The 17,967-nt window shown below is 38.3% G+C and overlaps 2 protein-coding genes across 3 annotated transcripts in view; both read right to left on the reverse strand.

Annotated features, from left to right (window-relative positions):
* Positions 1 to 9,254, reverse strand: part of LOC124554939 (alpha-1,3-mannosyl-glycoprotein 2-beta-N-acetylglucosaminyltransferase) — an 89,759-nt gene extending 80,505 nt beyond the window's left edge. The window contains exons 1-3 of one of the 2 annotated variants that reach the window (XM_047128638.1): positions 9,158 to 9,254; positions 7,929 to 8,057; positions 905 to 1,016 (exon numbers count right to left, since the gene is read on the reverse strand). In XM_047128638.1, the coding sequence (XP_046984594.1) occupies positions 905 to 1,016; positions 7,929 to 8,036 (220 nt within the window). In that variant the 5' untranslated portion in view covers positions 8,037 to 8,057; positions 9,158 to 9,254. The other variant, XM_047128637.1, reaches the window with a different exon arrangement.
* A 3,667-nt stretch (positions 9,255 to 12,921) lies between these two features.
* On the reverse strand, positions 12,922 to 14,378 carry LOC124556195. Its single transcript, XM_047130187.1, has 4 exons — positions 14,083 to 14,378; positions 13,910 to 13,912; positions 13,338 to 13,811; positions 12,922 to 13,045 (listed from the first exon to the last, which is right to left on the reverse strand). The coding sequence occupies exons 1-4, from the start codon at positions 14,376 to 14,378 to the stop codon at positions 12,922 to 12,924; spliced, it is 897 nt and encodes a 298-aa protein (XP_046986143.1).
* Between the last annotated feature and the right edge of the window lie 3,589 nt (positions 14,379 to 17,967).

Below are 17,967 nucleotides of genomic sequence, written 5' to 3' on the forward strand. Positions count from 1 at the left end.
TTTTTTCTATTCCCATTCATATTTTTGGATATAAAAAAGAAGCATTTCAAACAACACTCAAGAAAGCCTCTCAAAAATGCCAGCAAGCAAATGGATATAAGGCAATGTAAATGGAAACAAATGAGATTCTCAGATTGGACCAGTTACCCTGATCAAGAAGTCCTGAATATTAACAAAACAGTAAAGATATACAAGATGTGGTGAGAAACAGTCGGGCACAAAATGTTAGGTGTGACAGCAATATAGGAAAAAGTGACAGCAGTAGAGGAGGAGGAGGAGGAGGAGGAGGAGGAGGAGGAGGAGGAAGGTGGGTGGGGAGTATTTACAACACAAGCAAGTCCCATCACTGATGGCAATATGGTATTGTACGAAAGAAAGTGATGAGACAGGAACATCTGTCACTGTTCTGTATCCAATTCGTCCTCCTTATCTCTACCTCTGTGGGACAGTTTCCCATCTTGCTCCAGTGGTATAATTTATTTCCACATGCCTATGGGATATGTTACGTTTCAAGATTACATGTTAGTTATACAACAATCTCTCTAATTAGCTTGGCTTTTCATATCTCTTGACCCCTATTTTGTAGTACAACTTTGTAATTAATATTGTTGATTAGTATTGCAAACATTCTCATATTTAAGCAATGCAAAATAGATGAAATCTGAAGATTATAAAAATATTTATTATTAGTATTATTATTATTATTATTATTTTTATTTATACTAATTATTAAAAACAATATTATTTGAACAACAATAATTATGTAAATGTCAACTTAAATACGTTTTTCTTTAAAACTTGAGAATCAAATGGATATTTGTGATTTCTTCAAACCATAGCTAAATATTTAAAATCACAACAATATGAAGCCTTCAAATATTTGAAATAAAAAAAATATTGTTACCTTCCTTAAAAACAAATTCCTGTATTTCTCTGAATAAGTTTTTGTTGGCTTTTAAATGTTCCTTCAACTTTTTTTCCAGTCTTGCTAATGGGTCCTCTACAACAGATGCCTTCTGCAACAGAATCATAAGGCTATGATCTCTTCATGTATTTACTGATTTACATACGTGTGCACGAACGTATGTGTGCATCAATTTATAGTTGTTAGAAAACAGCTCAGATTTAAGAAGTATCAAACATCTTTATATTCAAAATTAATCATACACAAATGACATGACACACTATTCTCAGCCTCACTCCTAATTTTACTAAGCATATGGATCCTGAGTCAAATCACAATTATGAGTATAAAGGTTATATTACAATTTATCATATACACAAGATCACAAAAATGTATGTCACATGCAGTTTATGGTGCACAGTTGCTTCAGCTTTCAAATTTTCCAGTGCTTTCAAAGAGTGAGAGGCTGATGCTAGAGTTGTGCACAGTTTAGGTTTCAAGCTGTCTTGCCCATAAAACATGCAATGGCACATACAGACTCACACGCTACAGTTGTGAGCCAAGTGCAGCTTACCACACCATAGGTGGCAGGATAGTATCCAACCCACCAACTCAACAGTACACTATGCTGTGCTTGCTGGTTACAGACTAATCACTCTAGCTCACTGCATGTGCTGCAGAACATCTTATGTCTATCTGCAACATCCCAAAACTTACGGGGAGAAAATATGAGATTGTGTCATACTTGATTCCTACTGTGTGTCACTGGTTTCTTACATTGTGACTATCAGTAATTCCACAACACAAAAATGTGGCGTCTTTAACTCCATCAATGTATGATATTCTTGATATGCACTATTTGGATTATTAATAAGTAGACATAAAGAGTCTATCCAAGGGAAAGATATTCTGTGATTATTGTTGGTATTATATACTCTCTTCTGAGCATAGAAAGAGCTATCTATGTAGATAATGTGACTGGGTGGATATGAAAAGACTGGATAAACTGACACTAGAGTGAAGCTCAAACATTCACTGAAACTGCTGCCCACGTAAAACCGTACAGTTAATTGAAATAATAATACACAAGGATAAATTCAGGGCATTGTAGAGGCATGCAGAATGAACTGCAGTAGAGGCAACAGGTTGATCCAATGAGTAACTTCAGTGGGCTGAGGAAGTGACTAATTGACAAAGCATGTCATCCCACTGGGCTTGACCAGCAGCTTGCCCTCAGCTTCACAGTGCAGCGAGACAGCTGGGCTGGCACATGTACCATATGAGCAGGCTGCAAGACAGGGGTAGGCAGGCTGAAACCTGCACTGTGCTCGACTCTAGCTGTAGAACATGAACATGAGCTACACTTCTGCTACTAAGCGAACTGTGTTTAAATCATATGTTTTTGAGGAGCGTCCCATCTCTGTACACTTTTCTCTTGCTTTCTCTTAATAACTTGCCATTTTAGCTTCAAAAATGTACATTATTTACATCTGTTATGCTTGCCACACAGCTGCGGGGAGTTACGCACATGGATATCCTGTTTATTTTTTCCATGTTTGTGGCTGGATTTTCCAAAGAATTCTAGGGTTGCTATTATTCTGTAGAATGGACCCCCCCCCCCCCCCTAACCAACCTCTCTCATCAAATGTTTTACAGTAATTTATAGCTGGAATCTGGAGGGGTACTGAATATATGAGATGAACAATTTTCTCATGCATCACTAAGACTGACTGCCACATTGGTTCTATAAAATTCACTCTTCTTCACTGTGCAAATGTCAGCGAAAAGAACTGAAACAATTGTCACGCCCTGTAATTACCAGAACAAAAATTATATGGCAACTGAAACATCTGATACAAGACCCCTTTGACCAAAAGTAGCACTACACTACTAACACAAACCAGAAGGTAGACATGCCAATTCCTCTACTTCTTCACTAATACTATAACAGTTGCTTCATCAGTCTACCCAGTAAATTACTTAGCCTATACACCGTGAACAGTTCAAACATTCATGCAACTCCATATCGAATTTGTTGCAGAATATTACTCAAAAATATAATTACACAGTTGTTTCCAGTTATAACACTGAACTTGCACACTGAAATGTCACATTTTAGTACGGCATTTGATTTATTTGGAGGCAATTTCTTTCTTTCCTCCATTTTAAATGTTTATTCAGTCTGTGATTCCACAAATCACATACCATCAACTTACTAACTGTATTTTTCTTCAGCTACTTTCTGCATAATTTTGGTCAACTTTTAATGGGATACTTGTTTCGTGCTTATTATTTCCCTTTATGATTTCCTTCATTAGTATCACTAACTTTTGTTCTAGTTTAATCATCTCCACGACTGTCACAGTTCCAGCAATTTTTTACCCATTCTCTTTCTGCACTTCTTGGCATAAAACTATGCCAAGAAGTGTAGCAATAATGGGTAAAAAATCGCAGCACCAACTGTTTCCTCTACAAATACGTCATACATTTCAATCATCATTCACATTTGATTGGGCTACTTGAAGCTTCCATGTGGAAAATTTGTATTATGGGGCATCGGTTTCTTATGAATGTGTGTTTGACAGCCTGGGCACCTACAAAACATAAAAAAAAATTAGTTAGCTGGAAACACCACATTCAGATGTAATTAATACACAAACTAATGAGCTTTTAGCAAGCAGCGAGCTTCACAATGCACATTACAAGTAGGTACAGTCAATATGATGAAACCTTTGATTAAGAATTGTTTCCATAGAGGATGTGTAAAAGTGACACTAGATAGGCATATTAGGTTGAGGGGTTATTCTTCCAAGAGAGAACCCATGCTCATAAATTAATGGTTTGGGCATTGTGGAGTACTGAAGCTTCATCAGAGTGACTCCAGTGTCCTGATAAGTAGGTATGGAACACATTACTAATTACCAAAGATGGACCGACAAAGCCTAAACTTTAATTTGCATATTCTGGGCTCAAATCATAGTCGACAATGTACCGTGTGCCAAAAGATCTGTTGCATGCATACAGCAAGACTGATGCAGATATGCAGCATGACTGTACTCAGAAAGATTTCCCTTCAAATATTCTGTCAACTGACACTCAAAGCAATTGAGAGAAGAGCAGAAAGTTGCATGATGGTATCAAGTTTTCAAAAATTTTTCCATGTACATGCAGTTAATCATATTTTCTGCATTTGTTACATTTTACTGTATGTCAGTAGTACCATGTGGTATTGAGAAATCTACTGTACATACAGAAGACTTTCAGAATTCTGTATCAATTATTCTCTATTTCTATCCAATAGCAGATAACAATAACAGATGTGGGGCCATGCACACTCGAAACAAACCACTCCCAGCACTCACAAAGAGTTGCAAACACTGAACACATGTCATTCTTATGTGTGAAGAGCTGTCTGAACAACAGTTACATCTACATTCTTATATACCTGAAGATAACAGTGGTTCAGACATCAGCTACAAGAAGATGTAATATCACAAGATTTCCAGCAGGAAGTGTGTATGAAGAGGTAAGTCTTTAATTGCCACAGCAGGATACTCAAAGATACCGCAGAGAAACTGATCTTTAATGGCACTGCAAAGTGGTATGCCATTCTTATCACTCATGGACTGACCTGGTTGCACAGGAGAGACCAATATAAGTTGAACTGCCAGTTGAATTGTGGCTGGAGTTCATAGTACTGTTGTGGGCACACGTTCACAACTATTGCCTTGACTTTCTGCAGATGGTATGTGAAGGACCCATAGATTTTTTGCTGGACACAACAGTGTGCAGCATTTATTGACAATCATGAACAGTTCTCTCTCTCACACACACACACACACACACACACACACACACACACACACACACACACACACACACACACACACACACACTCTCTCTTCACTGTGCAAATGTCAGTGGAAGGGGTCAATGGAAATGTCCGATTCCACAAGTCTGCTTTGACTCATGACGTAAGGGTATTGTGGTGTGATGTCATTACAGCATGCAGTTTATAAGTTGGTTGTGTTTGCAGGTGTGTGTGTGTGTGTGTGTGTGTGTGTGTGTGTGTGTGTGTGTGTGTGTGTGTTTGGGATGTTTGATCTACTCGGCAGCGCCGCAATTTGTTGATGGTAAATAATTGTTTTCTTTTGGTCTATTTTTCTTGAGCTGTAACGTTTTGTGTACTTATTGTGTATGGAATGTGTCTTAATTTACGCAAGGGTGTTTGACTTTTGAATTTTTGCATGGTTTTGGTTTTGTTTTTTGTAGTTGTAGGTATTGATTTTTTCGTATCAATAGTTATGGTTGACCTATATAGGTCATGGGAAAAGACCGATTCCAATTTTCGTAGTTTTATATGTAGGTATTGATGGTTTGGTATTGTCAGCTGTGGTCAAGCGAAATGTCTGATTCCAATTTCCGTAGTTTTTGCTGTAGGCGTTGGTGTTTTGGCATAATCAGCTGCGGTTGACCTATATAGTTCAAGGGAAGTGTCCGATTCCTGTAGATTTTCATTATTTTTTTCATCATTTTGTGTGTTTTGGGATCTTGGTGGGTTTTTTTCTGTTATATTTAGCTTGTCCCCTCCCAAAAATCCCAGTTTCCCGCAGTTGTCCCGTTACTTTGATTTTATTTTGGGAGAGAGATGTTATTGTCTTATTTATACGTATTTTCGTGTTTGTTGCTGTGTGTATGTAGTGCCATCATAGGCGCCATATTGGAGACGCTCAGAAAAGCCATTTCCGCCACATTGATAACATCAGGGGTCAAAGCAGACGGGTGGAATCGGACACTCCCATTAACCCCAACCGAATTCAAAGTAAGCAGCGTGGCCTATCAGCACAGGCGTGCACAAAATGAAGGCCTAAAAATTTCCACTCAAGTCTGTAGCCACAGGCCTCTCCTGTCCTCTGACACACAAAGAAATGAATCATCAGGCTTGGGATCCAGTGGTAAAGAAATCCACTGGTGGCTACTGCTGATGCACAACTATTGGGCATTGCCCCAATGGCAACGGGGATGCACAAGTTTTCTGACCTGAAAAGCAGCCTGAAGTTGTTAAGCCACCATGGACCATAACAACATATTTAAATAATTTTTAATCACATAACATAAACCACAAACTATATGAAGAAAAATATGTTATACTTTATACACTGAAATTAAACAAGCATGCCAACAGCATTTCACAATAAAAAAACATACTCAAAATTCTCTATAACAAGAGTCTTTGCTAAAAATGTCAGACTATTATGAACTTCCTCAAAACTTAATGTGACAGTGGTGTAAAACTTGAAGGCACTTTATACAATGTCTGTTGCACTTGTTATGCAACAATTTTACTACCATAATGTCCAGCACCTTGGTAGTTACAGTTAAATTGTGAAGTGCATAACCAGTTTGATTCAGTGGTTATCATAGCAGAAAAACAGGCTGAAATGTGTCAAGATCAGTTGTTACAAAAGATACCTTTTTTTTTTTTTTTTTTTCCATGTTATCTGCACAGCTCCACTGCATCACCCTTTAGGTACAAAATATTTTCTCCTGTGTTATCAGAAAGACTTCTCATTTCAGTTTTTAAGCCGACATGATGCATTTACTTGTTATAAAGTGATTGTGAGCACAGATAGTTCCAAATTTTAAAAAAAAGGTAATTCTGTGTCACTTTACAGCATCACAAACAAACAAAAATTCTAGTCAGTTTCAGGGTACAATGTAAAGACAAGTACCAAAAATTACACACATGGTCCTGTAATGAAATGGCTTTTGCTTTAATCTACATACATAGCTGTGTCTCCATTCGTGTGAGCAGACAAACACTTGTACATTACCTGTACACTCCAATTGAAACATAATGGTTTGGATAGTTTAAAACAGTAAATAATTCTGTGAAAGCTTCCTTTGAATACAGTCTCTCTCCTACAGATGAAAGGAATAAAATTTCATATCAAAGATACTGGTACCAAGTACCACCATAATGTCTGTAATCAACTTGTTGTGTACAAACTCATGAACTGCAACATAAACACACTCCACAAATGGGTATGTGGATGCTGGCAATTCTTATCAACTTAAAAGTAGATTTGAATAATAGTGATGTAGCAGAGGAGGCATTAAGTTGCAATAGGCACAATGAAAAAGAATGGACTTTCCACTGTTTTAATGGAAAAAGGCATGATTGTGATGTTTCATTAGGTTAAAATTTTTGCCCCCCCCCCCCCCTCATCACAATAAAGACACTTAACTATACAGCTTTTGATATGTAAATATTATGATTTTCATATTTTTGTTATTTTGAAATAGTGCTGGAGTAACGACTTCTGCATGACCTCACAACTTTACTTTTATCATACCAAAGGACATGACCACTACATAGTAACAAGATTTTTCTTAACTATCAATATTACAATTTCAAAACATCTACAACCCACTTTTAATAACATGAACTATGCTTATGCCTACTGCACTACTAACGGATGGAGGGCAGGAAAGTGATTGAATCTCAGAACTTCTGCGATCACTATTTTTTTTTTTTAAAAAAAAAGGTAGTTCAGTTTGGCAAGGAACGAGAGTTTTACATCATGTCAAATTTATAATGATACACAGTTCTCTCTATTATACCAATACGAGAGAGTAAGCCTCAGTATTTTAAATTTACAATCCACTTTCGTTTTCATTTACATGATGGTTATTTAGGCAGATTCCTACAATCCCTATATCATTTAGAAAGTGAACCCACCTTCCACGCCTAAGCTAACGACTGTGCTACAACACTTCTCACAATAACTGTATGGGGTGCCACAGGCACTGTCATAACAGGTTGCCATGTGTGTTTCATAAAATGCCCACACCATATGAGGTCGGTATCAAGAATGTAAAGCATGGAGACATCCACCAAAGCTATAACACTGAAGTTATCAAAAAATACAAACACTGAACACATAACAAGCACAGACATCAAAGCATAAACATTTTTCATAGCAAGAACACAATGTTATTACTAAATCAATTCAATACTTACATCTGGGAAGCGCGTTCCGAGAGGTCGGTGTTGGAACAGATAATATGTCACTACAGTCCACAAACAAAAGGACACAAACACAAATGCAAAGAATTGATTTTTGCGCATGGCAATTTGTCGTCACATCATCTGAAACATAATATAAAAACCACAACCAAATTTACTTGTGAAAAAGTCGCATAAATTTCTTTGGAGGTGTCACTTGCAATTCTGATACCAACAACTAATAATCGTATGCACTACAAAATGAATTACATGAAATAAAAGAAGCCTGCTACTGACAACATAAGTATAAGCACCTAATGTACATAAATACTACATTACTTCACAGAATTATACACCAAAACAGCAACAAATCTTGATTCAAACCTTTTGCTAATGCTATATGTACAGTTCCATTTGCTACATCTTCAAGCAACATTATGCAAAGAGGATCAACACATTGATTGGGAATAAAGGTTTCGATACTTAATACAAGAAATACAACAACTAACCTTTAACGACACAAACAAGAGTTTGAGCTCTGAAGAAACTGTCGTAACAACGTTCAAGCAGGAAAGCTACAAAGTATGCATCGTGCAACATTCAATTCTTGCATGCGGTTTGTGTACGATATCCAGGATGTCAGGTTGTAAAAGGATTGAAATTTTCTCGGAGACCTCATTTCGGTGACTGAGAATACTGCCGGTTTCAACAGATATCTTCACAACTTTCCTCTTCTTCCATTCCTTCAGCATTCGTCGTCGATCGAAAACATGTTCTGTTAACATTCCCGGGTGCAATGTAACACGTATGGGACTTTTTGACAGATCACAACTCACGTTCGAGGACAGAAAAGCGTGGTCGAAGTATCTGCACACGGTTCACTAAGGTGTTGTTGGCATATATTTCATTGAAATACAACAAACATTGTCAATTTGAAAGATTGGACGAACAACAATATTGACGGAAAGTCATGTCTCACGCAACTGCAGAAGTGGAACACGAAGTACCAAAACAGTTCCGATGCATTAAACGTTGTATAGAATAAAAGCAGGTGAAACCGAATGACAGGTACTGCTAGCAAAAAACGCTGTCATCTGTTATTTCCAACATACACTGTGTAGCACATCCTTCTTCGGTAACTATGGGCCGGAAAGATTGTACTGGCGCTCAAACTTTGTCTTCCCGTTATTTATTGCCTTTGCCATATACGTGCAAATCAGCTGTGAACAGAAAAAAATACTTACGCCTGCCAGTTTATGCGTCAAACGCGTTACTTTTCCGCGTACGCACAAAACTATAGTACGTGTGCATATCTACTGCTGACGTCTCAAAGCAGTTCATCTAAACACTAATAACATCATGCACAGATGAAGAACTTGAACAAGATCACACCGAGTGTATTTGTAAACAAGTTACCACTGGTACCTAATATTTTGATTTATCACACGTAAACAATTTATACGCTAACGCAGAACACAATTTTTTACATTCCATATTATGTGTGCAGTAAACTTCATGATTCACCTTAATACCATTGACCTAAACATTATTTCTTATTTGAGGCGGAGCTACAACAATAATAACAACACTGGATTTTTCAGACAGATATTTACTAAAGTGTTGGGGTCTTCAGTCCGGGAACTGGATTAGCCATACGAAAAGAAAATCAATTCAGCGCACGATCTTTCATTTTACGTTTTTCTTTTTCCATTTTACGTTTTACTTTAGCCCAAAAGCACGATATTTTTACAAAAATCGGAATATCATCGGCCCACTTAATGCTACTTGCTAACTGTATAAACAAGAAAACGGATAGAAATCAAATCACATCAATATTTGTTTCATATTTTAAAAATTATGCGTGACTTGACTCAAAGTATGCCTACATGACTGAATCAAAAGTCTGCTATGAAACTGTACAAACATCTCAATAAGTTATCTCAATGTAAGATGTGATGGTTTTAATAAATGAACACACTATTCGCCTCGTATAGGCAGGTAAAATCACAAATAGTCAATATTATTCTTTTTCTGCTGTTTGTTGAACTAGTGTAGTAGCATGCATAGCCGTCCGTAAAGCATTAGTTCCTTAACAAGGATTAGAGCTTAACGCCCCATAGACGATGCCATTTTCTTTAATAGTCTGCCACAGGGTTGTTTCGTACCGAGAAATGGAACCACATTCATAAAGTGCATATGCATGAGCGTTCTTGTAATCTTGTCCTCACCGTTCTACATCTACAGCCATACTCTGTAAATCACAGTGAAGTGCTTCGCAGAGGGTATATACCATTGTACCAGTTATTAGAGCATTTTCCTGTGCCATTCGTGCATGGAGCGCGGGAAGAATGACTGTTCAAATACCTCTGTGTGCGTTATATTGGGTTGGTGAGTAACGTTTTTCTATGAGTTCAATAAACACAACAGATATACATAATAGAGACTTTAGTTATAAATAATATATTCTCCTTCACTATTTACAATAGTCTGCCAGCTCTGGCGTAACTTTTCGATTCCGCAACTGTATAAATCATGTGGTTTTGAGACGACAACTCGTCGAACCATGTCCGGTGCGTATTTTCATCCGGAAAGGAAGTTCCTCGAAGGTTGTTCGGTAGAGAGCGTAAAAGGTGTAAGACGTTATCGTGAAATAGCGTCACTTTACACAGTCCTCCTGATCGTTGTCCTTGGATTGCGTCAGCAATACATCTCAGTCGTTGACAATAAATGTCAGCAGTGATGGTTACACCTACGGGAAGCAATTGATAGTGCACCACACCGTCGCTGTACCACCAGATGTCAAACATTACCTTCTGTGGATGCGGGTAGGTCTCTGTATGGGGAGTTGCTGCTTCGTTTGGGCTCAACCATTCCTCACTTTTCCTTATCTTAGCATAAAGATACCAATTCTCGTCACCAGGAAGATACAGATGATCACATTTCATCAAATTTGCCAGTTCTGGAGTACTCTGACTTGGATCATTGTGCATTAATGCATTTAAACTATCTTCATCAAACCCCGAAGGACTTCCTGAACATGGAGAGTCACTAATACCATAAAGATCTTCCACAAAAGGAGAAAACCATTTTCTTGCCGTGCTGCATCCAATGGCATAATCCCCATACACGGCACAAATTATTCCGGCTTCTTCCACTGCTGTCACCCCTCAATTGAACTCAAACAGAAGAATATGTCGTAAATGTTCCGATATTTCCTCTTGGCACTCCATTTTCTAGCTTTCACGGCTCCACTCACAATCTCAAAATGACAATATGTAAACTCAAATAGCAAGAGTCAACTACAGATAAAAGAATGGCGCTAGATAAATAAACCCATAGCAACCGGAATACCAGCGTGCAAAACAAAAAACGCTAAGAACATATGTACCAAACTAATAATTAACCTTCTCCTCACAATTCCTATGGGAGCAATATGTGGGGAGTTGTAGTATATTGTCAGAGTCATCATTTAAAGCCAATTCTTGAAACTTTATAAGTAGCCTCACGTGGGATATTTGACATCTACCTTCAAGAGTCTGCCATTTCAGTTCTTTCAGCATCCATGACACTCTCCCATGAGCCAAACAAACCTGCGACCATTCATGCTGGTGTTCTCTGTATGCATTCAATGTCTCCTGTTAGTCTAGCTTGGCATGGGTAGCACACACTTGAGCATTATTCTAGGATGGGTTGCATGACTCCTTTTTAAACAATGTCCTTTGTAGACTGACTGCATTTCCTTAGTATTCCACCTGTCAACTGAAGTTTGCCATCTGCTTTACCTATGCCTGAGCCTAGGTGATGATTCCATTTCATATCCCTACAAAGTCTTAGGCTCGTTTCACTCTGGGACACTTGTGACGGTCACCGGTGACAGTCACTGATAGAGATACATTTGTTTGAATTGGAACATTCACGCCGGGACACTGCACTGAGTCACCGAGTCACAGTGACCCAGCAGTGACTCACCCTCGCCACATGTGACGGACACTGACACTGTGTTCGCTGCCGTCACCGCCGGACATGCATTAGCTTGTATTGGAGTGTTCACACTGGGACACCGATCACAGACACAGCAGTGCAGAGTTGACAACAGACAGGCAGCCGCTGCTGAGCCCAGTGGTTCTCCACACAGTGCAGCCATGAGTTTAGAGTTCATCAGCACAGAAGATTTTATAAGTGAAGTTGAAAGTCGTCCCATTATTTGGGATATGAAAAGCGATGACTACAGTAACAAAGTCATGAAACTGAAAGCGTGGCAAGAAATTATTACGAAGTTTGTGCCTGATATCGATGGAAAAAGCATAGATGAAAGATACAAAATTGGTAAGTTCTATATTCTTTTTTCATTTTAATACCGTATTTTTCGGACCACAAGAATAGCGAAATATATTTTCTACCCCTGTACGAGGCTAGGAGGTTAATAACCTACAAGGAGAATGCTATCCCTCACCCCTTTTCTTTTGCATTACCAATAGCAAGTGTTCTGTTATGCAGTCTCAATGCGAGAAGAATGGACAAAAGGAATGAGCGCAGAAACCATGTACTCACCCCTACAGGGCGAATGAAAGCAAAATAAAAAAAATAGTTTTATTTCAACATTTTCATAACAAAATTAAGGGTACGTCTTTTCGTAGTCTAATAAGGCGCTCCACCTTATGGTCCGAAAAATAGAGTTAAAATATTATTCAAAACAACGATAATTTACGCATCTGTTGTTACTATAATAATGAATTTTATTTATTTACCATAATACTATTGACTTACAAGTTTTTGACACCCAAATGAGAACAGTGCTCGTGCTTGGGTTCTGTTCAATTAGGTACACACAACTGTAATACAAAAAAGTGCATTGTAATTATAATTTTAATTGCAAGTTTTAATCAGTTCAGTGAACGCAACAGTATGGTTTGTTACAGTTAACATGGTAATAATTGAACACTGCACATTTCAAATACAATTCCAATGAACATTTAGGCCTAACGACATTAATGTTCACATAACATTTCTAGCACTTAGATTTTTTGCAGCTGCCATGGCACTTCGCCTTCAGGGCTGATGAAGTAGTTTGCGAAATCTTCTCTGATACTGTTCGCAATATTTCCTCCACGGACCAAGCAAGGTGACATGTCCTGCAATCCGTGAATGGTTAACGTGTCCTCAAACTGTATTCCATCACGATTACGCACAAAGTTATGGAGGAGGCAACATGTCTTCACAATAGACTCTGCCAAATCTAATTTAACATCCAGTGGTCGATAGAAAATGCGCCACTTCTCTGCAAGAATTTCAAAAGTACACTCAATGTACCTTCTAGCTCTGCACAGTCTATAGTTGAACACACGTTTTTTAATGTCTAAATACTTTCCACCATAAGGGAGCAAAATGAATTTTGACAATCCTAAACCTTCATCTCCTACTAACATGAATGGCATAGGTCTTTCAAACGATAATGACAGTTGTTTTGGTGCAGGTAAATCTAGCGTACCATCTTGTAGTTTATTATTTAACACTGTATTACGAAACACAGTTGAGTCGGACGATTTCCCATATGCTCCAACGTCTATAAATAAGAATTTGTACGTCGAATCACAAACAGCTAACAACAGAATGGAAAAATAGTTCTTATAATTATAGTAGAGTGAACCACTGGAAGTGGGTTTTACAATTCTGATGTGCTTCCCGTCCACTGCACCCACACAATGAGGAAAGTTGGCCTTCTTATGGAATCCTTCAGCTGAGGCAAGCCATAGATCTTTCGAGAGGTCGGGAAAACATATTGACTTCATTTTACGCCATATGGCAGAGCAAACGTGTCGTATAATATACGAGATAGTTGATACTCCAATTCTGTACTGAAAATGTAAGCCCATCATGGATGATCCGGCCCCCAAGTACCTGTAAAAAAAAGATAAAGCATATGGAGCAAAACTACAAAATTATGCAGGTTACACACAAGCATACACACGCACGCACACGTAGACATTATAGATAACCAGCTGAAACACCCGGCAACTATAATTTTAATAAATGTTAATAATTGTACTATGCCTATAACTTTCGCGCAAGTGACAAAGTTTCATCGCAATCGGATCAACGGTACGGCTGCGCATAAAATACGAACAAAACCAAACAAACATTCATTTTTATATATTAGATACTACAATACTATGGTGGTTTTTGTTTGTTGCAGGGACAATCCTTCCTTAGTATAGTGTCTTTTCCTGTGATTGCTTCTTTCCCATTTTCTAGTAGTTCATCAAATGAAGTTTTTGACATTCGAAAATACTGAAAAAACTTCTTCCCGGATTGTCTCAGATCGTCATAAAGGGTGTAATACAATCCTTTCTCCAGCCGATCACGTAGCAGTGGATGTGTGTGTAATGAACGTTTTGTCTTCATTCTCCTCCTCCTCCTCCTCCTCATTACAAGTACTAACAACAGTTCCTCCTCGCTCGAGTCCATTTCACCAACTAATCAGTTGGCAACAGCTGCAGTGTGGGACACCAGTGACCCAGGAGTGTTCGCCACAATCACCGGTGGTCACCGGTGACCGTCACAAGTGTCCCAGTGTGAAGCGAGCCTTACACTCAGGTATTGTATTAATTGACCGATTCCATCTGTGACACATTGATTCTATAGTCATAGGTATTACGTTTTTTCTAGTTTTGTGAAGTGAACAATTTTACATTTCTGAATATTTAAAGCAAGTTGCTATCTTTGGAAAATTTTACTGAATAATTGTGCCACTTCTTTGAGATGGTACCTCATTATTGGTGACTTTATCATCTCCAAAACGTCTGGCGTTACTATTAATATTGTCCACAAGGTCATTAACATACAGTAGGAACAGCAAGGGTTTCAATGCACTTCCCTGGAGCACACACAAAATTATATCTTACATCTGCGATGACTCTCCATCCAACATAACATGCCCTGTCCTCCCTAGCAAGAAATTCTCAATCACAATCCGAATTTTGTTTGATACCATATACAGTCGTACTTTTTATAATAAGTGTAGATGTGGTACTGAGCCAAATGTTTTTCAGCAGTCGAGAAATATTGCATCTACCTGACTGCCTTGATCCATGGCTTTCAGTATGCCATGTGAAAAAAGTGCGAGTTGGGCACCATATGATCGATGTTTTCGATATCCATGCTGGTTGGCACGGATAAGGTCTTCTGTTCGAAGTAATGCGTCATGTTTGAGCTCAGAATATGTTTTCAGATTCTACAAAAAAACTTACGTATGTCAAGGATACTGGACAGCATTTTTGCAGATCGCTTCTGCTACCCTTCTTGTAGATAAGATAGTGTTTAAAAAAAAGTGTCAAATACTTTGAGAGATGGTAGTACTCATCGAAACAAGAAAAATAAGTCCAGTGATCATGGGTCTGGAAATGCATACTTTCCGAGATAAACCCGTGTTTGTAGGAAGGATTGCGTGACTCTTAGTTGTGGATACTAGCATAGTCGTTGCATTGGCGGTCTGTCAAATGTGTCAGCAGGGTACTATGATGTCTTATTCACAGTGTTGTACCTACCATTAGGTGGCCTGCAGTCAGCTGTGTGGTTTGAGTCGTGTTGTAGGCTACATTAGTTTTCGTCGTGTTTGTGTACCTTATTGTACAGTACTATCAATCCTTGGTACATATTGTGGCGTTTTACCTTCTCCTAAACACGGATTCACTTATGTGTTTACTGTTATTCCGCTGATTGTACGTATAAATGGTGTGGTGCACATACATTTTCTCTCTTCCCCTCCTTGTTAGCAATGGAAGCGTACTACTTAAAAAGTGAAATGGTGAATTTGATATTCTGCTATGGTTAAGCAAATGAACATAGCCTGCGAGTCCATGCTCTCTACGCTGAAAAGTACCCACAGTGCAGGTTGTCCTCTGATAAGCTGTTTGGCAGACTTTTCCAGCGTCTGAGGGACACAGGTACCCTTGCACCTCAGAAGACTGACAGAAGAAGGCCCACACAATCCGCACACCTGACATGGAGGAGCATGTGCTACGTTCAGTGGAAGGTAACTCGAGGACCAGTGTGCGACGAGCAGCAGAAGATGTGTCCCACTCTCTTATGTGGAGTAGCTTCACGAACAGTTCTTCTTATTTCGGGAACAGCATGTAGAAAGCTGCATTAGGATGTTCAAGTAATACATACTGTGAAGACAGCGTTATTGTGATATATATATATATATATATATATATATATATATATATATATATATCTTGTTTTTTTCCCCGTCTGTTCATCTATCTTTGATGTTGTAGCGCATTTTTTCTTTTGTCCTGTAATATTGAGATAAAAGTTGTTTTCTAGATGTAATATGTAACTGGAAATTATTTCTTTTTTGTAAGTAGATAAATATGTTTAGAGTTTATTCATTGTGGAAAGCTTTAAATTTTTTGTGTTTATCATTTACTGTAATAAGTTTGGTAGAAAATAGTTGTGTGAAGATATGTAATTTACTTTGATGTTGTATAAACTGTGGGCGAGAGTATTGAGAAAGAGAGAGAGCAATATCGATAGTCGATCCAACAAAGGGGGGTTGTGTGTTGTTGGGTAGCTAGGGAGGCGGATACATGTTTTACTGTGGGAGTTGTGACTTTTACGAACTGATGAACATTGAGTTTAGTGGCAAGCGATGTACGTTTTGAATGACTGTTTTATACCAGTACGTGATACGATAATAGTGAGTGTAGAAACTGGGCGAAGTAAATACTGAGACTGTGCCGTGAGACGAAGTAACTATGACAATGCAACCGAGAATGGGCGGTATTGTAGCTTTGTGTCTGTGAATTGAACTGCACTTGTATTTTGACTGTGTTTTCGTACACTCAAGTACTGTGAACTTATATATTTATTCGCGTTTCGATGAACTGTCGGACGCCTATAATGAGTAACAGTCGTTATGAACTTATGCGAACTGTCTATTGTGTGTGAGTACATCCCCGCCCAGTACGGTTTTTCGCGATCGCGGCAGTCATAATACGAACTGACTTTCTATAGAATTCGCCGTCGGCAAGTTTTATAAACTGTGTGTGGCATAAGTAAACTTAAATTGTATGTGCCAGAAACATTAATACTGTGCACATACAGACATCTGTAACAAAAATTACATCGACCAACCTGTGGCCTGCAAAACGCCACTGTAATCAGATTTGCAGCTTAATGAATACCACTGCCCGCCCAATTATGAGGAAAAATCATCAGCTGCAATCACACGACCGTGGGAACAGATCTCAGCGTTTCACCAGGACCAGCCAGCTGTCGTCGATATCGCGACCATCGTCACAACACACAAGATAAGATTTAAAAGCAGCGCTCTCCTCTCAAAGACTCAAAATTATTGCAAACAATTTTAATTTCCTTTTGGCTGACATACACGTAACATTTGTCTTCTTTAGAATAAAAGTGTTCCCCACGAAGTGGTGTGTGCTATGTAGACATTGTTGACTTTCATTAGCAGTAGATATTTCCCTTTTAATTATTTCCATTTTTATTTTCTTTTACATTTTAAATCCGCTGCCACTGCATGAGTATTTTTTTATAACTTTTGGAGGGTATGTGTGTAAATTCGTGTGCCGTAGCATTTACCAGAAGTATTGTAATGCTTTGCTACTTGGACAAGGGTACCCTCCATTAATTTCTTAAACGTCGACCAATGACAGTGAATCTCGCTTGCTATTGGTGCTAACATTATATAGTGGGTAATTCAAAGGTGGGTAGCTGTCAAACCACATGGGTTGTGATTACTTTGAATGAGAGCCGTGTAAAAAATTGTGGGTTCATCACTCAACTTTGGTATTCTTTTGTTTATTGATGTTAGAAACAAATTTTTTTGTCAGTGTCCCTAAGTCTTATTTAATATGGTTATTCTATGCTAAACTGGGATAAATGCACGGTCAGATATTGTGTTGGGAAGTAAAATTTGGAGAAACGTCTATTTAGATACGACTTGATTTGGACTGCATTAGTTAACACGGTACTTTTCGGGTATTTTGGCGATACTTAGTGACAGGGTAGAATCGCCGTCGTCACATAT

The sequence above is a fragment of the Schistocerca americana genome, chromosome X, assembly GCF_021461395.2.
Source record: "Schistocerca americana isolate TAMUIC-IGC-003095 chromosome X, iqSchAmer2.1, whole genome shotgun sequence".
NCBI lineage: Eukaryota > Metazoa > Arthropoda > Insecta > Orthoptera > Acrididae > Schistocerca > Schistocerca americana.

Excerpts from the sequence above, each read along its gene's own strand:
- LOC124556195 (XM_047130187.1), bottom strand. The coding sequence starts at position 14,378 with ATGGACTCGAGCGAGGAGGAACTGTTGTTAGTACTTGTAATGAGGAGG. Across the intron at positions 13,046-13,337 it reads GAAAGACCTATGCCATTCAT|GACATGTCACCTTGCTTGGT; the intron begins GTTAGTAGGAGA and ends CACGGATTGCAG.